Genomic DNA, 26,575 nt, shown 5'->3' with positions numbered 1-26,575 from the left:
AACAGTGAATCAGGTCACCTGTCTCTATGAGAACCTTTGCCTGGTTCACTGACCCATGTTCACTGCCTTTGCAGGATTACAGCCTTTGCACTAGGTGTATTTATCTCTAGAGTATCTGCCTGTGTCTTTAGCCTATTTATCTGTATTCAAAGTATCCCTCTCCACCGTGTTCTCAGAGTACCTAAGTCTTCACTGGGGCCATAAGGTGCCTATGTTCTCTCTGCACCTTTTTCAGAGGAATGATGCCCTCAATATCCATGTCCGATCTTGGGTGCAACTATCTTCAATGAGGACAAACACGTCATCAAGGTCAGCTACTGCACAGATGGTAAATTCTTCAACTTGAAAAGGATACAAGGCGAGACCAAAGTGGAGGGAGTGCTGGTGCATGATTTTCTGTTTGCAGATGACTGTGCTTTCGATGCAACTTCGGAAGCTAAGATGCAACGAGGTATGGATCATCGAAGGACAACAACCAAACCAAACTGCACCCACAAAGTGCCCTATGTTTTTAGGTACTTCCTATATACAAGGCACTGTTCTAGATGCTGGGGGTGCAAAGAGTTCCTGGCCTCAAGGAGATTCCATTCTACTAGAAGGATGCCCACTTACAGAAACAGATACAAAGGAATGTTGTAGGAAAGAGCAAACACCAATACCTGGAGGTGAGGGGCAGGAGGGAAAGAGGAAGGTCTGGTCAGGGTGTGACAGGAGCTAAAACAGAAAGGAGGTAGGGATTGCAAGAGGCAGGAGGGACGTACAGCTTCCTGGGTGTGAGGGAGAGCCTGGGTAAAAGCATGGAGGGAGGAAAAGGAACATCATGTGCCAGTCAGTTTGGCTGGAACACAGTATACCTAAGGGTGAGTAAGGTGAAACAAGCCTGGAAAGTTAAAAGATTGGAGCCAGAGTAGGAGAGCTTTAGCTGCCCTCCTAGAGCTAATGGGAACCTCAGGGCCCTGGGAAGCCATGTGCGCAGATTTGGAAGCTAAGGAGAACAATTCTGCAACTGTGTGGAGGGTGGATTGGAACGAGGAGAGGCCGGAAAACAAGGAGATAAATTAGGAGGCTGCTGGAATAGTCCAGTGAAGGGGCAATGAAAACCTGAACTGGGGGTGGCTATAGGAGTCAAGAAAGGGACAAAACTCGTCTAGACTGCTTCTGTTGGGGAGGAGAAAAGTGAAGGTCTTAATGACTCCAAGACTGCAAACCCAGGTAACCTAAAGGATGGTGGTGCCCTTGACAGATGGAAGTCAGGGGACAGGAATGGGTTTAGAGAAGAGCTCTTAATTTGGGGTCAGTGAAATTTTTTTAATAGTCTGATAACAGGGGATGCTAGTTGGCACAGTGGATGGAGTACCAGACCTAGAGTCAGGAGGACTTGAGTTCAAATCCAGCCTCAGACACTTGATACCTTTTATTAGCTGTGTGACCCTGGGTAAATCACTTAACCTCGATTGCCTCGCTCGCCCGCCCCTCCCCCTCAAAGCTTGAGCTCCTTTGGGGCAGAGGGAGCTTATCTCCCCTGAACTGGTTCCATGAGTATACACACACCCCCTCAGTTTATGAGCTTCTGTTAACTTCTACCCTATAGGGTTCTCACTGTGTTCCCATCCATCCCTCTCATTGTCTCCACCACTCATGGTTATGTCCTAGTATACAGCCTAGGTCCACATGCCATCACCCTTGTAGAGTGACCTTAGCCAAGAGCAGACCATGATCTCAATGTGCTCCCATATGCCTGTGCTCTCTCCCTAATGTCCTCCATCTTCAGCACATCCTGTGCATGCATGTGTCACTGGTAAATGCCCATGCCTCTGTCCATGGGGTGCTCTCAGGATATCCCCTGTACTTCAACTTCACCGAACCCTCATATTTTCTCTCCTGTACCTTCAATGGCTGTCTGCAGGGTCCTTTCTCCAGACTCAGGATAATCTTCCCCTTGGGAGATGTCTTTATTAATCATCACCCTGGTCTCCTCATACCCACTGACTGTACCTTCCCATCTTTCCTCAAAGAGCCCACAAGATGCCTCTGTAGGCCATCACTATCTGCCCTTCCTCTCACTGTACACTGTTAGGTTCCTCAATGTTCCCTTTCTGTGACCCTCGTCCAGACCCAAATTGTGCCCCACTTCTGGCCCCTGAAGTGCTCAGAGCATGAGCCAACAACCTCCAAAGTGGCATCAAAGATACTGGGAGAGTCTAAACTGGCCACCAGGAGATGTCACTTCTTTGGCTCACCCACAGCTGCCAGTCACCCCTCCATTCTGGGGGACACAGTTGCCAAAGAGAATATTCTCTAGAGGAATTTCGTTTGCTGACCTTGGCAAGCAAGAATTCAAAGAGCAATTTCTTACCCCAACACAAGAACTTAATTGACTACTGAGATCAAAAATCATTTAATACACAAAACATCATTTAGTTCACATGTAATACAAAAACACTTGTCTTCTTTGTACAACCATACTCTCTAAATTTCTGAAAGACTGTATAAAATTTATACAATAAAATCTGTCAAGACTCTAAAACATTGCTGTTTACCTGAAAAAGCTGATCTCTGAATTCCACATAAATTACAGCAGAATATGACATTATTAATGTACATTTTAAACACATATACATGTCAGTGTATACAATACATTTACACCACCAGTCACACTTTGGAAAGGTTGGCAACTCTCATGAGCACCAAAGGTACTGCTAGAAGAATGGGAACAAACCCGCACCCAGTTCACTCTAAAAAAACCTGTGTAGTTCAGCACGTGTTTATTCTCACTCCTGTGGCAGTATCTCTGATGCCAGTGCACACGTGAACAATATCTCTATCTCTCTGTCAACACAGATTGCCTCAGTTTCCTGGACTATAATCTGAAGTCAGGAAAAATTAGATCAGTAAAAGGCCAATGTGAAAGAGTTGTGGCTTCACCACCACAGAGCACACTCACTCCAGTCAAATCCCTCATCTGCTGGAGCTGAATCCCCTATTGTGGGCACCCAGGGGCCCAAGATCCCATTCTCAAAAGGAAAGTCAGTTTATGAAGGCCATTGGAAGATTCTTGTCCCCAAGCCCCTTGTGTTCTTCTCCACTTCCATAAGGCTCCCAATGACCTGTATTTCTGTGAAGTAGAAACACCTACAAGAAAGGGCAGTTGCATAAGTAGGAAAAAAAAAAAGCATCAAAAGGATGGCTCACAGTGCTCCCAAGTAGCTACACTTGGTAAATGGTACAGTATACATTTTCTAAAAAGCCAATGACCTTCAGATCATTTAACACAGGTTAAAATGAATGAAAACCAAATCCCCGTACACATAACCCTAAAGCAGATTCTGGTGTCTGTAGGACACATGAGAACGATCGATATCTTCATGGGCTTTGGGACAGTCAGAGGCCATCACTACTTCAGCCAACTCCAATCAAGACTCTAAAGCCAGACATGGAAAAAAAGAAAAAGATGAATGAGGTCAGAAACATCTTTTTCTTTGTACTGCAACAGCTTTCAAAAGAATTTGATCATCATCTCCAGTAACTTGCAAATGAAAAGAGGAAATGCAAATGACTAAAAAAGTATTTAGTAGGGAAATGAATTGGAGGCTCAAGTGTAGCAAAGCTTGGGCAGTTAGGTTTTCCACTGAGTTTTCCAAGTTTTCTCATCATGGTATTGTTCACACTAACCTAATATCTGGATACTCTTAATTTGTTAACATCTATGAACAACAAATGTAATCATGTCAATTCAGCATACATGCAACAACTGTCTTCTCAAGGCAGAGGCAACCCTCTCGAACATAAATGTTAACTGCTGTTTTAGGGGTTATAAACTACCCACCTGAAATGAACAAAGAAAAGCCAGATAGATGCAAGTAAATGATCACCCAAGTAATTCCACAAAGTTCTCGTGTAAAGAATGCTCAAGATTCCCATATACTGGACTACGGAGAGCTCAGTAGTTAGCTACATAAAGCTCTTGTCTCAGCCCTCTCAACTGCACTGGGCATTTTAATGTCAAACAGGACTAGGACTGATTGCACTAGCCCAGGTGGGGCAAGGAAGAGAAAGCATGAAGACTTACCATCAGACTCTTACCCTTTTCCTCTGTTGCCTCACGAATAACGGTACTCAAACAGCCAAGATAATTCAGGTTTTCCTCTACTATTTGTGTAAAGGTTTCTCTGTATAAAGAAACAGAAAATAATTTGAATTTATGCTAAAGAACATGACATTTTCTTCTATTGTCCTGTCTTAGATATCGAATTGCAGACCAAATGCATGCCAAGCAAGTGCCCTTCATTCTTCCATAACTTTACAAGGACAGACAGTCGTCTCTGGACATTCGCAGGAGTCACAGGGCAGGACCCCTGCGGATGTGAAAAATGGCAAAAAGTCTAGGTCCCACCCCAAACATTTCTTTTTAATAATTCCAATCATATTTAATACACAAAACAAGTAAAATAACACAATGCACCCATAAAAAAGTGGCAGTTTCTACACAAGATATTGGTATCTTGCACACTACGCAGTCTTTGCAGCCACAGATACAAGGGCAGCAACTGTTTCACAGATTTCCTTCTCCTACGAAAAGAGCAAGATACAATGATCACTGTGAGAGAAGGTCATGGACTGAGTCTGGCCGGTAGAGAAGCTGAGGGGATGCTCCCAGAGTGCCTAGCCCCTGGTTCTTTGGCACACTGAAACTTTTAACAAAAGTTAACTGTTTGTAATAAATGTGTACATGTATACTTATGGTAGTAAATTATAAAAACAGATTAATAATATACAGCTTTTATGACAAATTTTTCTTTTGGTTTCCTCTACACATGCATGTCATCTGCGATATTCAGTAGTATGTTGCCAATCTCCAAAAATTTCCATTTAATTACTGATAGCCAACTCATGAATAACCAAAACTGTGAATGTGAAACCACTGAATGTCAAGAAATGACTGTATAGGCAAAATTCCTCCCCATACCCTCGCCAAAGGGATCAGAAAAGATCCTGCCAACAGGTGGTGCACATATGCAGTTAACACGATTACATTTGTTGTTCACAGATGTTAACAAATCAGGACCTTCTCTTGCCTGAGATGTTGAAGAGGAAGGAGATCCTTCCCTACCTTACTGGATTTGAAGGAAAAAAATGATTAAACTAATTTCAGAAAAAAAAAAAAACCCATGGGAAACGAGGGGAAATGTCCCAGCCACAGAATGCAGCAGTCACAATTCTTGGTCTACAAAGGTACCAGCTGCTTTCAATAAATCTAAAGACTGAAATGACCTGACTACACTTCTCCTACAGACAACAAGCCACAGGTGGACTCTCGTTCTCCTGTCTCCCTCTGCCACTTACACTGTCATTCCCTTCTATTCAAAGATCACACATTAAAACCTTAGGGCTGCAAGGGATCTTAGAGACCACTTAGTCCAATCCTCTGAATTTACAGATGAGGAAAAAGTGGCTTTGAGAAATCAGGTGTCTTGTCGAGGGTCACATAGTCATTAAATGTCTGAGGCAGAATCTGAACCCAGAGCATCCCGACTCCAGCCCATCATGCTGCCCATTCTCCACTGAGCATGTCTCTCTCAAAGTGCTCCACTTGGCACGAAGCCTGGTAATGAGGCCTCACAGAGAATACAGCATCTACAGCAAAAGAACTCTCAGGGCAACTTCACATCCTCTTCCTTCATAAAGCCTTCCCTGATAAACTCCACCTGGCTCTGGTCAATTCACAATTTATCTTTTATAAGGATAATCAAATGGCAAGTTAATCAATTTGGATCCTGTCTACACTCGCAATGTCAACTCTATGTCTGCTTGAACTATAGCTATTCAAAAATTTTAACTGCCTCAAATACCTCATTCTCCAGCCACTGTAGGGAACTGTAGTGTACCCTATTACCTGTGGCTAATAAATTACCAAGCAGAGATAGCCAAATTCCAAAGTAGCACACTGAACACAAAAATGACCTTAAATTGCCACAAATCTCTGTCCAGTGGCTCAAGAAGACATTTACAGAAGCCCCTTGAAGGCACCTTGAGCCGAGATCATCGTGACCCAAGCACCTGAGGCAGTGCTGGAGGGCAGAGTTGGGAGTGAAGTGAGGGGTGGAGGAGGGGTCATTCAGTGGTCTCACCCATGAAGTGAATGAGACTCTAAAATGGACCCCAACACCAGCCTGGGCATATAGAGAGAGATGGATAGAATGAAGAGATGCTCATGTCTTAGGGAAGAGCAATAATACTTAGTGGTCTGCTTAACAGTTCTAACTGGAAGAACAAGTGAAATTAGGGCTGTTCTTCAATATTTTAAAAGCTCCACCAGTGGAAATAAGTCTCCCCATCCATGCAGACTTCACCTTGTCATACCCTAGTAGTTACTGCGGTCAAAAGAAGAAAAAAATCAGCCCCTTCTTGGGATGGACTTTCTCCACCTCAATCAGGCCGATGGTCAAGGGACAAAGCCACAGTTCATCACCAAGACTACCATATTATGGGCTGAGTGAGCAAAGATCTCCTCTGGTAATAAATGACTGGGAAATTTCAACAGACTTGGGAACTTCGTATCTATTAGCATTTATTACACGTGCTAAGGACTCAGAACCATAGAATCCAAGTTGGATGGACCCCCACAGGCCAGCTAGGTCAACTCCTTCTTGCTTCCTGAACCTAAAGCATCTCTAGTGAAGCCAGAAGAGGATATTCATCCTTGAAGCACCAAAAGGTTTCTTGTTCCAACCTTTCTGGTTAGACATTTTCCTGTAACATCTATGATCAATAATTCTATTGTACTACAGAGTTAGCAGTGGGATTTGGGGCTGAATCTTTACTGACTCCAGAATGGACTGTGGAAATTGCTTTCTTTAAAAAAATTCTATCAGCTTTCTTTCTTGTAATGTAAGATTAGAGTAAGATGCAGACCATTCAGCTCTCTGGTTGTGTGTGATGTGGCTCTAGCCTTCTGCCTGATTAACTATGGGCTGGACTCCTAGTTGGTACCATTCAGTTTTTCAGAGTTTGTATTCTCAAAGGGGCGGGGGGAGGATTCAGGAAGAAAGGAGAAAAATGCAATATACTAAAAGAGAAAGCAAAATTCTTGATTTCACGTGGAGAAGAGCAAACATATTCTTATTTTTCATTCTAACAACTATGTACTATTAAAAAGAGAACCCACCCATCCTGAGCACTCAGTACACATGACAGAGAACGGGGGGTGGGGGCTGTCAGAGTTGCAGGAGTTGGAGTAGTGACTGCACCTTCTAGACTGGTTCCAACAAGGGATCGAGCAGAACTCTGAGTCTGAAAAGATGGGAAAACAATATCAAATATCATTATGTACTCATACTCATAGCTATTTTAACCCCTAAACTCTATCATGTATGCAACCTATTTGTGTTCATAGGCCCACTGATTCACTGCACCTAAAGCCAAAAGCCCACCCCTCCCAGTACTCCTCTGGGCTCTTCGGATTTTCCTTCTGGCTGGAGCAGAGAAATCCACACAGAGAGTATCTAATGGGACAAGTCTTAGCACCAAAAGGAGCAGATTAAACATCTCTTGCTGGGACTTCAGAACTTTCTCCAAATCCTTCTCCAGATAGAGCCAATTCAAGTGCACATACTACAGTGGACCTGAAGATAAGAAACAGGACAGCACAGGAAAGGTGATGATAGGGGATGAATCTCAATAGTTGTCAGCCAAGGATCAAAAAACAGCATTTCCAGCCTGTTAGGAAATACATACCCGAAAAAAGGCTTACCTCATCACATTCTTACACCACCATTCTGTAGGAAATAACAACCCTTGAGGACACATGTCACTATAAAGCATGACTTACACAAGCAATCTTTAACAGGTGCCAAATTTCCCTCTGCCTCTTTCCCTGCATCAACATGACTGTGTTGTCAGCTTCTTTGATGCTATTGAGGGCTACTTCAATCTTGGGGAGCAGGTCGATAATCTTCTGCTTACAGCCCAACAACTTGCTGGAGAGAAGAGCCATGGTCAGTGTCAGAAGGAAGGACCAATCCCCTGAAGAATACGAACAAATACAAGCACAGCACCATGCTGCTCTCTGCTAAGCATGTGTACTACACTGTGGAAAGAACTGGCTTGGGATTCCTTGGCTTTAATATGGGGAGGAAAAGAAAATTTCTACCTAAGGTGACCAAACAACTCCTTGAGCACACGGTCCTGGTTCTGCACAGTCAGCACAATGATCTTCACCATCTCTGAACTATCGCTGTAGGAATGATCTGTAAGAAATCACAAACAGCAGGACCAGTCACTCTTTACCAACAGCCTTGAGAAAGAACTCTCCCCTAAACCTTGAAAGCATTACCACTGAAATTCAAAGTCCAATCTGGAAAATGAATGACTGTTAGGATAGGCCAAATAAAACACAATAATTGTAACAATAATTCAAATTAATAAAGCACTTTAAGGTTTGCAAAGGTTTTTTTTTTTTTCACATCAATCCTGGAGGCTGGGTAGTACATTTAACAGTAGTGGAAACTGAAGATGAGAGAGGTTAAGTGACCTATTTGTGGTAAGTCAGTGTCAAATTTGGGACTAAAACTCAAATTTCTTAACTCCCAAGACAAATGGCCTTTTCACTACATCATGCTGCTTCAATAGCAATTTTGTTGTTTGGTCATTTTTTTCAATCATGTCCAATTCTTCATGACCCCATTTGAGGTTCTCTTAGCAATAGTATCTTTGTCTTGCACATAATATGCATTTAAGTAATGTTTGTCGTTCTCTAGATCATTTTTTCTAGATGAGGAAACTGAGGCAAATAGGGTTAAGTGACTTCCCTAGGGTCACACAACTAGTAAGTGTCTGGGGCCAAATTTGAACTCACGAAGATGACTCTTTCTGATTCCAAACCCAGAACTCTATCCACTAAGGCACCTAGATGTGCCTTTGATAGAGATAAGCTGCCTAAATTTGGAAGCATGCAAGTCCTGAGTGGCTCAGATATGTGGGTCCACGGTTCAGGACACTTGAACTTCTCTTGGTTCTAGACCTGAGAGATTACATTCTCTTATTGGGACATGACAACATTACTTAAATGCTTCTGATGTGCAAGGCAGTACAAAGACAAAAATACTAACAGTTCTTGCCTTTAATGAGCTTACATTCAACTTGAGATGGGGACTGGTATACAGAAACATAAAAGACATAGGTAGGTGAGCATACAGGAGGGAGCAATGGAGGTGAGAGCATCTCAGTTTCTTGAGCACAGGGACTGTTTTATTGCTCTCCTGGTGTATACTAGTGCCTACAATATAGTAAGGCCTTTAAAAATGTTTGCTAAGGCAGAGGGCATTGAAAGCACTTAAGGAAGGAGGGAACTGCCAGCTCAAGACCTCAGGAGAGGGGAAACAGGGCAATTCAGCAGGCCAGCCACACGAAGGCAGCAGCCACAGCCCCGAGGGTGGCAGCCACGGCTCCTATGGGGCTATTCAGAATGTCATCTGTACATTCCACCATTTTCTAAGTTGGCAGAATCTCACCCAATTTGGTAAACTCGCCAAGGGCACCAGACAGCCCTTCAGTTTTCCACAGCTCCACTATTCCACCATCAAACAGCAAGGACTTTTCAACTCTTCTTAATCCTATCTCACCTCAAACATCCCAGTCACTTCATGCCAAGCCTTTCCTGTCACAGCCATCATTTCTGGAAACTCCACAGACTAGAGCTTCCCAACTGTATGCTTTACATAAATAAATATGCTCATAAATGGTTTCTAGGAACAGGTTAAAATCTGGACTATCTGTGGGACCAGGAAAAAAAGTAACTGAACAGTAGAAGAAATCAGAGAAGCAGCAGATGAACTATGCTTATCGACTGAGGAAGTGGCAACAAGTAAACACGAAAGAGAATCACACCTCATGTCTCATGTCAACTTCAACTCAAAAATCTGACCTAACAAACCAATCAAACCAGAAAGAGGAGCTTCACCAGACTGACTGGCCTAGCCTGGGTGTGTACCTCACAGCAAGGGTTGATTTGTCCTGGGGCAGAAGCAGAGCAGAACAAGGAGAAGTTCCTGGGAGGACCAGCATGGGACATGGTTTCATGACCAATATTTCTCTTAAGTAAGCTGGACAAAACTGGACAAAGTTGGACACCCAGAAACTATCAACCTGCACAAATCGTTCATATCCCATGATTCCTCACCACAGTAAACAGCTTGTTGCACTTAAAACGACTGGCCTGAGTAGGTCAACCTACTGCTGAATTCTCAGGGATATGGACGAAGAGGAAGAGGAGGAGGAGAAGAAGTTAAGGGACGTGGTCCCAAGGTCCCAAACCCTGGGGACAAGGGCAGCTGAAGAACCATCAGAACCAGACAGTGTGAGAGGCTGCCAAGTCATTATCCCCAAAGCCCCTCTAAATCTTCATGCCACAAAATAAAGCAACGTAATTAACCCAACATTCAGGGGCTAAGAGGAAAGAAGAGAGTGAGTACACACAACACCTCTTTCCTCATCCTTTCTGGTTTCCATTTACTGCTTTTCCCTTTCTTAACTACCTACAAGGGATTGGCCTTTAGTTGTTTCAGCTGATGAGAATGTGATTTTTGGTACCACATTAATCATTATAAAACCTTCCTGCAACCGAAATCAATTTAAAGTTACATGTACGGTAATTTGTTCTTTCCCATCACAACATGCCACATGCTGTCTATCTTGTTTGTGGTAAATGTTGTCTGACTGGCCAAACAATGAACCAGTGGCAGATGTAGTCACGCAAGTAAGTAATTTTCAATATGGACTGCCCTATCCCACTCTGAATGTGGATCTTCCCTATCTAGAGACATTAGGTCTCTGACAACTTCCTCAAACAGTCAATAGAGTTTAGTGCTGTTTTTCTCATCTTGCTCTAATCTTCCTTCTAAGACCTCATCACTTCACATTTCCTGTCTGCTTTCCTTTCCTAACCTCTTGGGTTCCCCAATATAGAAAGCTTCTGACAATTTCTCTGTACTGTAAACATTATGTAAACCCCAGGGACCACTGAAAAGACAGCATATGGCAGCCCCAGATTTCAATTCAACCCTCCCAGGACAGCAGGTGAAACTGACCACTAGCCTTGGGAAGTTCTTTCCTGTGCTATGATCGGGTCTTACCTGGAGACCTGGGTTTCAATTGCTTGTAGAGATCAATGGCTTTCTGCTCCCTACAAAAGAAAAATCAAATTGTTTTACAGCAATGCTATGACAAATGTCATTAAATACTTCCAATAATCCACAACCAGAAGCAAGCTGACTGGTTTTTGTCATATTCCATATTTTTAAGGCACAGAGCTCTACCAGCCAATTACAGAGCATTTCTTGGTGTCCACTTCAGAAAATATAGAGCTAAAAGAGCTACTGTATTTCACTATTATAATTACTACATTATAACTATATCATATTATTATTAAAATGCAACTGCATTTTATTCCAAAATGGTGATTTACAATTCTACTGAATTTCTTTATAAGGGCATAAGCTAGAGTCCTTCCTAGAAGATAAATCATGAGCAAATCTGAAGTTTCCTCTAGAGCATCTCAGGTAAGAGGCTATATACTCTAGGTGTGGGAAGCAATAGCAAAAATGAAACTTCCACTAAGAGAACTTCATTTAGCTCAACCTCACAACAACTCTTTGAGGTAGAACATTCAAAATACGATGATCTCCATTTCAGAGATGGGAAAACTGAGACTCAAAGAAGGTAAGTCACACTGTCCAAAAGTATTGGACAAATATGCTGACTGGGAAGAGTTCAACATTCTTTTTTGATTAAGAGAGAGAAAACCTACCTCAAGCTACAGGGGGTAATTTTTGGAAATACCTAAAAATCAACACCTCTAATGGAAGTAACTTCTCAACAATATGGCCATTTACCACATGAAAGCCAAGTAGACAAAAAACAACCCAGGTATTTGGTAATGTCATCATGATCAATCAGGCACCCCCAGCTCAAGGCCCCAGCCCAGAAAGACCCAGGGGGCAGAATTCCTTACAGAGAGTCCATGACGTCTTCCTGACGCCTTGCAGAAGGGCTCCTCTGCAGCTCCACAATTTCTGTATGCAGGGACATGATTTGCTCATCCAAGTATCCAATATCACCAGCCTAATTCAGACAAAATGGGGGTACCACTTACAGGCATCTCAGGTGCACTCACAAAGCACAGGAGGGTTAAGAAGGGAGAACAGGTCTAAACAGACAGAGGACTTGCTGCTTTAATGTTGGAAATGAGAAATGTTTGTTTATAATGTAAAAAGGCATCTTTCCTGACATGAAATCTAATCTTCCACATAAGAAGATGCTTCATTTCCCACTTATTCTCTGCCCTCTACTTGGCCGTCTTGAAAATAATCTAATCCACCAACCAGTTTCTTCTCTGGCAAGGCACAAATACACAGCAATCTCAAAACTGAAAGAGGAAAATGATATGCTGAAACTACCAATGCAGCTTTCATTACAACTTTCATTACAAAAGACTTCATGGATCTTTCCTGCCTCTTTCTCTCATCTGCCTGAATAGGTGGCATGAGGGCACTGGACCCAAGGAACCCACCGGATCAAGGCAAGACAGGAATGGAAGGAAGAACAATGTCTAGGCTTCTAGAGAATGGAGAGGTATGATAAAGGGCTTTACACAGTGGTCATCTGAAGAAGTAACCTGTGGCTACATGAACAGAGCACCCATCTAAAGGATCCATGGCTATCCCCAGTAGTCCTGATCTATATCTTGCCACTGGACCCAGATGGCTCTGGAGGAGAAAGTGAAGCTAGGGACCTTGCACAGCCTTCCCTCACTTAAATCCAATTCACTTACAAGTCATGGCATCACCTTCCTGATGTCATGGTCCTCTTCCAAGAATGAAGGACAAACAACAACCACCCATCTAAAGCCAGTCCAGAACTGAAGAGAAGATTTCTGGGCAGCCACAGGTGTGAATATGTTAGGTCGACACTCTTTCACTCACAAATAAAGGTGACTACAAGGGAAGACAGCAGAAATTAGTCTCAAAGAAGGGCTTACCTGTGCACACTGGATGGCCTTTTCTTCCATTTCTTTCCAGGCTTTTAGCATTTTTTCTGAGGCTGAAACAAAAGTCAGGGTTATCTTAGAAATAGCCATGAACAAAAACAAAGAAGAGAGGCTTCAATGGCCAACACGTTCCTATTCTTGGTCAGGTTTTTATCATGACCAGAAACATTTTACTACATTAATCACTGTATCCTAACTGAGCAGACTCAGTGTGAGGAGGGCACCTTACAGACAGTAGACACTCATGGTACAAAGTCAGCGCCGTATGTTATTTATGTACACAGAGGGAATTATGGCAGGAGTGCTGGTGACCTCGTCAGGTTCACTCAAACTTTATTAACTCTGCAGTGCCATATTGGATCTGAGAACAGTAAATCCAGGGCAACATGCTATAAAAGATGCTGACTCTGGAAGGCCACAAACAGCAAGGCCATAATAGCCACTGCCAGTGGGGAGGTCAGAAATTTAACCCAAAAGGTGTTTGTGTTGGAGAGGAAGAACCACCGCAGACCCTCTGAAACAGACCTTGGGTCTATTAAGAGTGGAGTTTCAAGTCCACAGATTTTTAGATCACTGGCACACTTACCAAAAAGCACACAAATCAAAAACTTGAGTTCCCCATGGAAAGCATCAAATGGCAATCAGTAGGCAAGAATTAGAAGATCACAAACAATTAAAAAAGAACCCTGAAGTTCAAAACAAATAAATGCACCTCCCAGCAGACAGGTACAGAACTTGATAAGGGAAGCGACTAGCTATGTGTGTACGTAGAGTCCAGGATTCATCTCTCTTTTATTTTTTCTCCTAATAATAAATAACAGCAACAATACCAACTCCACAAGCCCTTCCAATCCCCTCTCAGACTACACGGAATACTTACATATCCCATAAGTCATCTGGTCACTGTATCTATCCAGGTCAAGCTGGATGCTCTGATGAAAAAACTGCAATTTTGCTTTCAGTTGCTGAGATGCTGAGATCATGGTGTTCTTCATTTTGGTTAAGTTAGCATTATAGCGAAGAAGACTCAACCTAAAGCAGTGCAAAGAGACAGAACCATATTTTGTCAGAGGTAACCAAGGGCTGATGTAAAAAATATCAACCTTGTCCCTACACTTTGATATTCAGGGTGAAAGGTAAATTTGGTCAGTAGCACCCTGCTGCTTCCATGTGGGTCTTACAGCTTGAAAACCAATGACAGAGGTTCTGGGGTCATGCCGCAGCAGCACTGCCCAGAGCCCCTGCACCCAAGCATCTGATGTCTCACTACTAGATGGCACGCTGGTTACTTAGGCCTGAAGTATCCCCCAAGCCCTGAATCCCCTGGGCTGTGGCTCCTTTGTTCAGACCCACAAGGCCTGCTTACATTGCTGCTCTCTGCCCCTGGAAGAGCCTGCTGTAGTCTTCCTTGAGCCCAGACACATAATGCACAGCTTCAGCCCACACTCTACGCAGTTGCATTACTGGCAATTGGATTTTGCTGTCCTTCACTGTGGAGAAAAGAAAAAAGGCTTGGTATAAACTGATGCAGAAGAAAGCAGGCCCAACGACTACAGTAATGTCAATGAAAAAGACACGGAAAGGAAGCTGCAAAAACCAATCTTGGTTCCAGAGAAGACATCATGAAACTTATCTCCCTTCCCTCAGCACCAAGGCCAGAGACCACAGGGGCAGAATCCTGCCAGCAGTCAGGCAGTGCTATGAAGGGCAAAAAATGTGGCAAGATAGGAAAGAGAAAGCTGTTCAATTCTAAAATGATTGTGATACAAAAACCAAGAGCTATCAAATAAAACTTTGTTTAGAATAAGTGAATTGCTTTTCCAGTTTTGACTGCCAAGAATCCCTCATGATGTGGCAGCTAGGTGGTGCAGCGGGTACAACACTGGCCCTGGAGTCAGGAGGACATGAGTTCAAATCTGGACTCAAACACTCGACACACTTCCTAGCCGTGTGACCTTAGGCAAGTCACTTAAACCCAACTGCCCTGCCTTGCCCCTCCGAAAAAGAAAAAAAAAATCCCTCACAGCCCGGCCTATTCCAGAATTAAACAAACATTACCTACCATGTGCAAGGCCCTGTGGAAGACATGTAAGTAAAAGTGCCTCCTGAGGGGTGGGGGACACTACCCTATACATGCTGTACTCATTCTAACAGAATGGGCAAATGTCTGAGTCTTGCAGAGCTAATGTCAGCCCAGAGAAAGTTCTAGAACTGGTAAAATTCATCCTTTAATTTGGCAATCTAATTAACTGATCCAAAAGCTAACTGAATGTTTAAGTAGAACTAAACTGGAGAGTTTAATTTTTTTTGCTCCACAACATTTTTAAAATTTAATTTTTAGTTCCTAAATCTCTCCCTTCCACCTCTCTCACCCACTGAGAAAGCAAGAAAAACAAAATCCATTGCAAATATGTATAGCTAAGCAAACATCACCCATGCATTAGCCATATCCCTCCCACCTCTCAAAAAAAAAAATGCTTCAATCTGTACTTGAGTATATCACCTCTCTGGAGGTGGACGGCATGTTTCATGTGACAGTATTTCCTAAAGAATCTTTGACTCTAAGCCCTTAAAAGAATTCCAAAGCTCTCCAAAAGGGATCACTATGCAGGAAAATTGTGGTACTCCAGCTGACCACTACCTTATGGCTCCAGGGTCCCAGAATGTATAGCTTAGACCCCTGAGTCAGCCTCAGCTATAAAGGATTAGAGCTTTCAACTATTTAGAGTAAATTCTCCTCTATAGACACCTTTAATAAGATATCACGATTTTATAGTTTTATACTTTTAAGTGTTCTCAGAGCCTTTCTCTTCCTTAGTCTTCACAACAATCCCCTAAGGCAGGTAAAGCAGAGGGTTTTTCCCCCTCTTTTATAAATGAGACAATTGAGGTTCAGTCAAGTGACTTACCTAAGGGCACACAGCAAATCAGAAAACCTAGAACAATTCTGGCTGTCCCCCAGTCCAATTCTCTTTCCAACGTCCTTACCTCTTTGCATGTGAAGAATCCACAGCAGCCCTACTCAATCCCTGCTACTCACGCAATCCCAGCAGGAAGCTGGCAGTGCTACAACCACCAGTACTACACCTTCCCTCCCCTCCACCAGATAAATCCTTTACATTTTCTCATGGCCCATTTCCCAATTTAAAACCACCTCTGAGTCATGGACAATGACCTTTACTAATTTTCTCAAAGTGATTTCCAAAAGTCATAACTCTCCTCAGGGAATCAAAGAATCTTAGCAGCAGAAAGAACCTTAAAGAATCCAGTTCAATACCACCTCACACCCTTCCTATTGGTTAATATGACAGAAAAGGAAAATGATAAATGTTGGGAGAAGATGTGGGAAAACTGGGACACTAACGTACTGTTGGTGGAGTTGTGGACTGATCTAACCATTCTGGAGAACAATTTGGAGCTATGTCCAAAGGGCTATAAAACCGTGCATACCCTTTGATCCAGCAATACCACTACCACGTCTGCATCCCAAACAGATCATAAAAAAGTGAAAAGGACCTATATGTACAAAAAAGTTTATAGCAACTCTTTTTGTGGTGGCAAAGAATTAGAAATTGAGGGGATACCCATCAATTGGGGAATGGCTGAACAAGTTGTGGTGTATGAAAGTAATGGAATGCTACTGTGCTATGAGCAGAAAACTTGCATGAATATACTTCAGTTCATTGATCTCTTTCAAAGTGCAAAACACCATCAATAAGTAAGATGTGATCTCACAGGCGCAGAACACAGAAGGCTGGTTCTCTCCCTTGTTCTGGCCTCTACACTTCCATTAAAAGTTAAGGGCAAGAGATAAGAGAAGTGCCCCCTCTCCTTTCTCTGCACAGGTGGAGGGATATGAGTGTGGACCACTGCCTATCATGTTGGAAACGGATGATGTGCCTGTTAGTCTTGTTATTCATTATAAGATGTATCACTCTGGGAAAGGGGAGGAACATATCAGAAGGTGAGAAGGGACTGTTTCATTCTTTGTCATCCCAAAGCCTGGCATAGTTCCAGACATATCACCAAAGTTTAATAAATGCCTGCTGATCAACTGAAATATGGCAGTGACATAAACAAAGGTTAAGACCACATTAGCTTTGGGGGCAGTACTGTCACACTGTTTATTCATACTGAGGTTACAGCAACTAAAACCCCAGAATCTTCTTCCTAAGAACTGCTCCTCATGCATTAACAAGTATTAATTAAGCTCCCACTAAATTAATCAAACATGACTCCCTGAGAGATTAATGTTCAACAATCATTTGGCTATTAATATCAAATCAAGCATAAAAGAAGAGCCCTCCACCAATGTTCTGTGCAGACTGAACATGAAATATTCTGTACATAGCCCCTCATGGAATCAGCTTAACAATCCATAGAGGAAACCCTAAGGGGTAGAGAAAGATAGTCAGTTAGACAGGCAGCCCATCCATCAGTCCATCAGTCTTAGGCCCTAAAGATCGAGAGCTGAACCCAGAAGTAATCGGGAAGGGTAGTTGGCTAGATTGTGTTTGTGCAGTTGTGAAGCACTCAACAATTCCAGGCTGCTCCCAAGCACAAAAGCTCATCTTTTTGACACCAATCTTGTTCCAGTGATAACTGAATCACAGAACAGCAGAATCTAAGAAGAATCAAAATTTAAGGCGACCAAAAAGAACAATGGAGAGATGCATGGTAGGCATAAGCAAAGTGCAGCATGTAACAAATGATCATTTACACACAAATAGTAGAATAAAACAGAAGAGCTGAGACATGTATGCTCAAAAAAAGGGGATGATCAGTCTGATGTCAAGGACAAGAAAGAACAGAGACAGCTTGAATATGGCACTGGTAGCAAAGGAAAATTCATGGATAAGACTCAAATATGTTAAGTCACAGATGGGTAATTACCTGCACAAGTGGAAGAACATCCATACTGATGGCACTGCACAGTTCCACCGAAGCGGCAAAAGAAATCTATTCAATTCCAGACTGAATGAAATATGAACTTTCAAAAGTCCTAGCCTGGCCCAACCCAATTCCCAGAGGTCAGGCTAGCTCACCTTCTCATATGCCACGGAGAATAGAACTTCTCTTCAGAATATTCCCAGTTTGGGTTTACCAACCCAGATTCCTGGCATCTCAGAGCCTCAGAGAGCCACTGTCATTCCCAGGCTTAGTCTCAGCCAAATCAGGCGGCTTCTTAATGACATAGTATGATGTGTGTGGCGCTCAGTCCTGTCGCTTACTATCATTTAGCTAACTTCTCTCACCTTTCACATCTTACAGTAGCTGCAACATCAACTTGCATTTCTACAGCACTTTAATAAGGTTTGCAAACTGCTTTACAAATGTTGTTATTTTATCCTTACGACAACCTGGGAAGTAGGTGCGATTATCCCCCCCATTTTTACGGAAGAGAAAACTGAGGCATACCACCAGCTACACTCTTTTGGACTGGACTTCATCATGACCCTAGGAAACCTCATCAACAGGAGACATCATCTTGTGAGACTGCATCAGCCTTGGCACTCACACCTCACCAGGCTCCTCAGGCCCTCTGCCCTTCAGCTGGAGGACTAAAGGGCAGAGCTCTCCAAGCCTCCATTTAAAGGGGCTCCCAGGCCAGTCACCTCTTCATTTCCCATCGGCTGCACCCTCCCGGACTAGAACCCATTGTGTCCACATAGGAGAACCTTTCCCATCCCCACCGAAGAGTAACTTGCTCCTCCGTTTCCTCCCCCATCCCCTTTGCAGCTCACTTTTATATATGTTGTCTTCTTCCATTAGACTGTAAGCTCCTTGAGGGCAAGGACTGAAGTTCTTTTTCCTATTTATAACCCTAGCACATAGTACATTGCCTGGCACACAACAGGAACTTAATAAATGTTTACTGACTGACAATGTGGCTAAGTGATTTGTCCACGGTTAACACAGCTAGTAAGTATTAGTAACTAAGGATTTGAATTCAGACCTTCCGGACTCTAAATCTAATATTCAGTATGCTACACCACCAAGCTGCCAAAGGAATACAAATCAAACGCAGTGTCCCATCACCTCAAAATAAAAATCAGAATTCAATGCTACATGAGTCATCCCCTTTCAGTTCACAAGAGATAAACCCTTTCGTTATAGGGGTTTATAGGCCAGTTAACATATCAAAGGACCATTGCACCTGAAACAATTTTAGGTCTCAGGCCAGAAACAAATGACACATTACTTACCAATATAATTTACACATTCAGATAAACTTCTGGAAGCAAAGGGCCCCTCATAGACGATCTTGCTTTTATCAAACAAATATACCATGTAGCTATCACAGCCTCGCTGGAAGAGAAATAAACCCCATGAGTACCTATTCCAAGAGACCTGATATCCCAGATAGCCTGAAGGCACTAATGTCAACATATTTACTATTTTAATATATAAATGTGAAGTTTTAGCTTAAATTGCTTAATACAGTCTCATCTTTGACATAGATGTGGCACATAATATATGTAGGATCAATAGTCAATAATTTGAAAAACATAATTGTAAAAATGTCATTGCAGGAATTAATAATCAGGGATAAAGATAATCAAAAGGTCTTAATTAGACTCAGGCTTTGTCATCAATGTGACCTGCTATGAACTCAAGTGCCTGTCTACTCAACCTCAAGGTCTTCAGGAACAAGTGGGAAAAAGGAAGAAAATAAAGTGGAGGTGGTAGGGTAGGAAATGTAGATCTAAATGAGTTAGATAACTGAGACAAAATACAAAACATTCATCATTCTGTTCTATCTCATTGAACAACTCAGAGAGCTAAAAAGACAAAGCTAAGAGGAATTAGAGTGAGTATGCAAACCCTGGGCACAGTCAGGCTCGCACACTTTCTAGGGATATCAGAAGTCTCTTACTACTCCATCTAGAACACACTGAGAGGCAGGCTTCCGGGGGTCCAGAGAAATTCCCATCTCTAAGAGCAGTTCTTGAGAAGCCGTATTTATTCCAGTTTCATGCTCAATTCGAGATTGCAGTGAATGAAGACTCTCCTCAGGCAACAATAGGAAGGAAATTATCTTTGCAGAAGTCATATTTAATATATGTGCTATCTGTATAAATGAGAAGATAATGATTATTGTTTGTCAGTTGTTTAATGTGTGTAAGGGGCTATGGGACATACAAAGCATAAAATATAGAAACTATTTTGTCCAATAACATGCCAATAAAACTGTCAGTTTCTCTGATAATGGTCTTATGTCTAAGGTATATGGGGAACTGATTCATATTAATAAGAATAAGAGTCATTCCCCAATCAGTACATAGTCAAAGGATACGAACTGGCAGTTTTCTGAGGATGAAGTCCAAGCTATCAAAAGTAACATAAAAAAATCAATAGAGAAAGCAAATTATAGCAGCTGAGCTTCCACCTGACACCCATCAGATTGATGATAAAGCTGACAAAAAAAGGAAAATGACAAATTATGGAGAAGTTGTAGAAAATAGGTACTCATATTAATTTGATTAACTTCGAACTCGTCTAACCATTACTAATGTGGAACTGTGCCCCAAAAGTTACCAAACTGTGCATATCCTTGGAACCCAGCAATACCAGTACTAAGCCTTTGACTAGGAAGTCAAAGAGGTCAAAGAAGAAAAGAACCCATATGTACAAAAATATTTGTAACAGCTTTTTTTGTGGTACCAAAGAACTAGAAACTAATGGAGTGTCAATCAATTGGTTACTGGCTGAACAAATTATGCTGCAAGAATGTGACGGAATACTTTTCTGCTGCAGGAAATGATGAAGGTTACAATTTCACAGAAACCTGGGAAGACTTGTATGAATTAAAGAAGACTGAAACGAGCAGATAAGAAGAACGATTTCTAGAATAACAGCAGCATCATATAATCAAACAACTTTGAAAGCCTTAAGAATTCTGATCCACACAATAACTAAGTGTGATTCCAGAGAACTTGGGATAAGACATGCTACTCTACCCACCTCCCATAAGAGAAGTGACAGGTTCAGAGTGCATAGCGAGACATATTTTTTGGACATGGCCAAGTTAGTTATTTGTTTTGCTTGACTGTATATTTGTTAAAAGGGTTTTGGTTTTCCTTTCTCTTTCAATTGGGATCAAGGGAGTACATGAGAAAAAAAGAAGATGAATTTTCATTAATTGAAAAAGAAAAGAAAGCTAAAAGACATGCTGAGTATTCATAAATGTAAAAAAAAAAGTTTCTATTCTGCAAAGATGAGTTTGTCTTCTGGGTATATTCTCCAAGGTATCACAACCACTTTTAAAAACCAAATGCAAGGGGACTAACCTTTCTCTTAAGAGACTAATATAAAAGATTTTATTATTTCTCCAAAACTTCTAACCTAGGTATCCTGGTGGACCTGTCTTGTTTCTTGTTTCAGCAGCAATGGAAGTAAATACTAAGTATCCTGAGATGGGAACTCCAGGGCTCCTCACAAAGGCATAAAAATCAAGAATGTAAATTCCAAATACATTTATGGAGTCCCTACCATATAGAGGACCTACTGCTAGGTGTTGGAGGAGGGAGAAAAGAGAAGTAAAACATATCTTGCTAAGAGGTAATAAGGGTCTGAAACTTACATGGTGGCAGTGAAAATGTAAAGGAGATGTAAGAAACACTGAGGAGTTAGATCCAACAGGACATAGACACTGATTAAATGTGATGGGCAGTGCAGAATAATCAAGAATAACTCGGGTTTTTTAACCCTGAGTAAAGGGCAGCTGTTGTCACCATTTATAGGAACAAGGAAACCAGAAGAGAAGGCCATGTGATATCCTAAACAGCATGAGGCAATGGGGAGTGTCCTGATTTCAGATCCTGCCTCTATACACTCCCAGTGTGACCTTAAGCCAGTCTCAGTTTCCTTCTTAAAAAAATGAGAAGCTTGGGCTACAGTATCCCTAGTATTTCCTCCAGCTATCTGTCTCTTAAACTTATAGCCAAGTTAGGCAGCCTTATTAAAAAAGCCTTTTGGGGGGGAGGGGAGGGAGCCAAGATGGCAGCTGGAAAGCAGGGGCTTGCTTTAGCTTTCCCCCAAATCCCTCCAAACACCTATAAAAAATGGCTCTGAACAAACTGTAGAGCTGTGGAACCCATGAAATAGCAGAGGGAAACAGGTCTCCAGCCCAGGAGAGTCTGGATGGTCACTGGGAAGGGTCTATCACACAGTGCTGGGAGCAGAGCGCAGCCCAGCATGGGCCACACCAGGACCAACCAGACCAGGAGTCAGGCAGAACAGGCCTGAGGGCCATCAATCATTGAGCTATGGCAGTTACCAGACTTCTCAACCCCCAAATGCTAAAGACCATGGAGCAGGTTAGTGGGAAAACTGCTGGATCAGGGTAAGAGCGGTCCGGCTCCAGTCCTGGGGGTGGCAGAGGTGGTGCAGTGGTGCCAGTGGCAGTAGCAGGAAGATCCTGAGGCTGCTTCCAGAGCTCCAGCATCAGCTGCTTCCTGAGTCCCTGGCTCACACAGTGGGAGGAATCTAGCAGCGGATCAGAGCGGGAGTGCAAGGAACACTTTGTGGGCACAAAGGCAGTTTCTCTTGCTGTGCCCTGCTTGCATCTGGATTGTGGTCCTGGTTGGCAGTTCTTGGGGGAGCAGGAGTGCTGCTGTGACAGAGCCTGTAGTGATGGTGGAGTAGAAGTAGCTCTGAAAACAGCAGTACTTGGACCCTAAAGCTTGGGACAAAGTACCTTCTACTCTACAAGCAGTCATGCCCTGACAAAAAGCTCAAGGGTCAAGTAGTTGGCTGGGAACATGAACAGGAAGAGAAAACAAACTCAGACTCAAACTCAAACTCTAGATTCCTTTTTTGGTGACAAAGAAGATCAAAACATACAGCCAGAAGAAGTCAACAAAGTCAAAAAACCTACATCAAAAGCCTCCAAGAAAAATAGGAATTGGTCTCAGGCCATGGAAGAGCTCAAAAAGGATTTGGAAAAGCAAGTTAGAGAAGTAGAGGAAAAATTGGGAAGAGAAATGAGAGTGATGCAAGAAAACCATGAAAAACAAGTCAATGACTTGCTAAAGGAGACCCAAAAAAATACTGAAGAAAATAACACCTTAAAAAATAGACTAACTCAAAAGGCAAAAGACCTCCAAAAAGCCAATGAGGAGAAGAATACCTTGAAAGGCAGAATTAGCCAAATGGAAAAGGAGCTCCAAAAGACCACTGAAGAAAATATCACCTTAAAAATTAAATTGGAGCAAGTGGAAGCTTTATGAGAAATCAAGATATTATAAAACAGAACCAAAGGAATGAAAAAATAGAAGACAATGTGAAATATCTCATTGGAAAAACCACTGACCTGGAAAATAGATCCAAGAGAGATAATTTAAAAATTATTGGACTACCTGAAAGCCATGATCAAAAAAAGAGCTTAGATATCATCTTTCAAGAAATTATCAAGGAAAACTGCCCTGATATTCTAGAACCAGAGGGTAAAATAGAAATTGAAAGAATCCACCAATCACCTCTTGAAAAAGATCCCAAAAAGAAAACTCCTAGGAATCTTGTCACCAAATTCCAGAGTTCCCAGGTCAAGGAGAAAATACTGCAAGCAGCCAGAAAGAAATAATTTGAGTATTGTGGAAACACAATCAGGATAACACAAGATCCAGCAGCTTCTATATTAAGGGACTGAAGAGCTTGGAATATGATATTTGGGAGGTTAAAGGAGCTAGGATTAAAACCAAGAATGGCCTACCCAGCAAAACTAAGTATAAGCTCCAAAGCAAATATGGATTTTCAATAAAATAGAGGACTTTCAGGCTTCTCAATGAAAAGACCAGAGCTGAATAGAAAATATGACTTTCAAATATAAGAATCAAGAGAAGCATGAAAAGATAAACAAGAAAGAGAAATCATAAGGGACTTACTAAAGTTGAATTGTTTTGTTTACATTCATATATGGAAAGATGATGTGTGTAATTCATGAGACCTTTCTCAGTGTTAGGGTAGTTGAAAGGAATATACATATATATAGACAGAGGGCACAGGGTGAGTTGAATATGAAGGGAAGATATCTAAAAAAATTAAATTAAGGGGTGAGAGAAGAATACACTGAGAGAGGGAGAAAGGGAGAGACAGAATGGGGTAAATTATCTCATATAAAAGTGGCAAGAAAAAGCAGTTGTCTAGGAAGGGAAGAGGGGGCAGGTGATGGGGATTGACGGAATCTTGCTCTCACTGGATTTCACTTGAGCAGGGAATAACATACACACTCAATTGGGTATCTTCTCCACAGGAAAGTAGGGGGAAGGGGATAAAAAAGGGGGGATGATAGAAGGGAGGGCAGATAGGGGTAGGAGGTAATCAAAAGCAAACATTTTTGAAAAGGGACAGGGTCAAGGAAGAAAATTGAATAAAGGGGGACAGAATAGGAAGGAGAAAAATATAGTCAGTCTTCCACAACATGATAATTGTGGAAGTGTTTTGCATAATGATATATGTGTGGCCTGTTGAATTGCTTGTATTCTTAGGGAGGGTGGGTGAGAAGGGAAGAGGAAAGAGAATCTGGAACTCAAAAGTTTTAAAAGCAGGTGCTCAAAAAGAAAAATTGTTTTTGCATGCAACTGGGGAATGGGGCATAGAAATCTATCCTGCCCTACAAGAAAGTAAGGGGAAAAGGGATGGGGGGAAGAGTGGGGTGACAGAAGGGAGGGCTGACTGGGGAACAGGGCAATTAGAATATATGCCATCTTGGAATGGGGGGGAGGGTAGAAATGGGGAGAAAATGTGAAACTCAAAATCTTGTGGAAATCAATGTTGAAAACTAAAATATTAAAAAACAAAATATGAAAAAATTAAAATTAAAAAAAAGAAAGCCTTTTCAGAATGGAAGGAATAGGAAGAAGTAAAAATAAAGGAGGATCAGATCAATTTAAGGTCCCTGGGCTCTCAGCAGCAACCTTGGAGAAATCTTAAGCAAGGAGGTGTGCCTAGGCTAGAAAAGGAATAAAGTATTCTCCTATACAAAGGCTCCAGAATCTACCACTGGGCAGGAAGCCCTTCTTGGAATATTCTTAGGATCCAATGGTGCATTTCCATGGGTAGACACGCATGGAGTATACACCCTATTTAAGGTGTTCTGGGAAGGGCATAATGTGAGGGAATGGCAACCACACCAGCACACTTAGGACATGCCTCTGGGTTAGATCTCACTTTACTATCCCAGGAATTATCCTTTGAAATCTAACGGCTCCAGTTTGTCCTCCTTTCCTGTGCCCTCAGTAAGTATGTTAGGCAAATCGCAAGCCCCAAATAAACACTAATGGAACTAACTGAACTGGCAGCTTTTATGACCACGACCGGGATAAGTTATAATGGCAACGAAGTAAACTCAGCGCAGTTTGGTTTCTAACTTCTCAGGACTCGGAATGAAACAACATCTCTTGCTGAAGAGGAAAAATAAATATCAGACAGTTATAAAAGATTTTTTTTTAAATCTACTTTACTCCATTCAGAATCATAAGCACAGTTACAGTACAAGTAAGTACACCCATACAAGCTTTAAAAAAACAAACCACACAATCCTAGGATTGGAAAGGCCTTTGAAGGGTCACCTCATCGACGCTCCTTCTTCCAAGACTGCACCTAAGCTAATCTTCCCAGCAGGAAAAGTCACTGTTCTCAAAGAGAAAGAGCCCTAGGACTCCGTAAAGACCAAGGTCATAGTCTGACAAACTGCAATGTCCAACAAAGGATGGAAAGGGCCTATGAAAAGTTCACAGATTTACACACTCCTCACCCTTTAAGAGTTAGATAAAGCTTGGGCAAGGCTTCAGATCATTTTGTCTCACATGACATTATATGCTGCGAAATTAAGCTGACCCCCAGAGTCCAATCACCCAAGGCATTTTGCCACCCACAGAACAAAAAGTTCACACTGCACCCTGGGGCTTAGCCACTATACTTGAATGAAAATGAGCCTACTTCAAGACCCACCACAAGCAGAAATTCAGCAGGAGCAGAAGCAAAATAAAGTGGGCAATGAGCCTTTAAGTGTCCAAACTATAGGCAGCTACAGCACTGGGCCTGCAGTCAGGAAGACCTGAGTTCAAATGTGGCCTCAGACACTTCCTAGCTCTGTAATCCTAGACAAGTTACTTAATCTCTGCCTGCCTCAATATACTCATCTGTAAAATGGGGATAATAATAGCACCTACATTCCAGTATTGTTGTGAGGATCAAATAACATAATATTTGTAAAGAGCTCAGTACAGTGTCTGGCACAGAGTATGTCTTACATGAATATTAGCTGCTATTATTATTTATTAATATTATTATTTAACAACTATACAAGAAAAAAGACTCCACTAAATCAAACATATTTATTAATCATATACAATGTGCAGTGCTAAGGATATAAACATTTTTTAAAGGAGCATATTGTCTATCATGTACAGAGATAAATATAACACAAGACAGGGAGTGACAGGACAGAGATCAGGTTCAGATCAAGTATTCAAGCCAAGTTCTTTGAGACAGAAGTGAACACTTCTCTCTGAGGACAAGGGGTTATTG

At 42.0% G+C, this 26,575-nt stretch overlaps 1 protein-coding gene across 3 annotated transcripts in view; it reads right to left on the bottom strand.

Moving 5' to 3' along the window:
- Positions 1-2,379: 2,379 nt before the first annotated feature.
- CHUK (component of inhibitor of nuclear factor kappa B kinase complex) overlaps positions 2,380-26,575 on the bottom strand; it is a 37,417-nt gene continuing 13,221 nt past the window's right edge. For 2 of the 3 annotated variants that reach the window (XM_036735730.1, XM_036735732.1), the window contains 12 exons: positions 19,920-20,114; positions 19,249-19,351; positions 14,409-14,532; positions 13,923-14,074; positions 13,034-13,095; positions 12,008-12,117; positions 11,130-11,179; positions 8,150-8,246; positions 7,829-7,976; positions 7,166-7,290; positions 4,070-4,169; positions 2,380-3,421 (listed from right to left, as the gene is read on the bottom strand). In XM_036735730.1, the coding sequence (XP_036591625.1) occupies positions 3,395-3,421; positions 4,070-4,169; positions 7,166-7,290; positions 7,829-7,976; positions 8,150-8,246; positions 11,130-11,179; positions 12,008-12,117; positions 13,034-13,095; positions 13,923-14,074; positions 14,409-14,532; positions 19,249-19,351; positions 19,920-20,114 (1,293 nt within the window). In that variant the 3' untranslated portion in view covers positions 2,380-3,394. The remainder of the gene's footprint in view (positions 3,422-4,069; positions 4,170-7,165; positions 7,291-7,828; positions 7,977-8,149; positions 8,247-11,129; positions 11,180-12,007; positions 12,118-13,033; positions 13,096-13,922; positions 14,075-14,408; positions 14,533-19,248; positions 19,352-19,919; positions 20,115-26,575) is intronic. The other variant, XM_036735731.1, reaches the window with a different exon arrangement.

This window comes from Trichosurus vulpecula, chromosome 8 (genome assembly GCF_011100635.1).
Source record: "Trichosurus vulpecula isolate mTriVul1 chromosome 8, mTriVul1.pri, whole genome shotgun sequence".
Lineage (NCBI taxonomy): Eukaryota > Metazoa > Chordata > Mammalia > Diprotodontia > Phalangeridae > Trichosurus > Trichosurus vulpecula.
The sequence above is the reverse complement of the archived record's forward strand: the minus strand, read 5'-3'. Positions and strand labels throughout refer to the sequence as shown.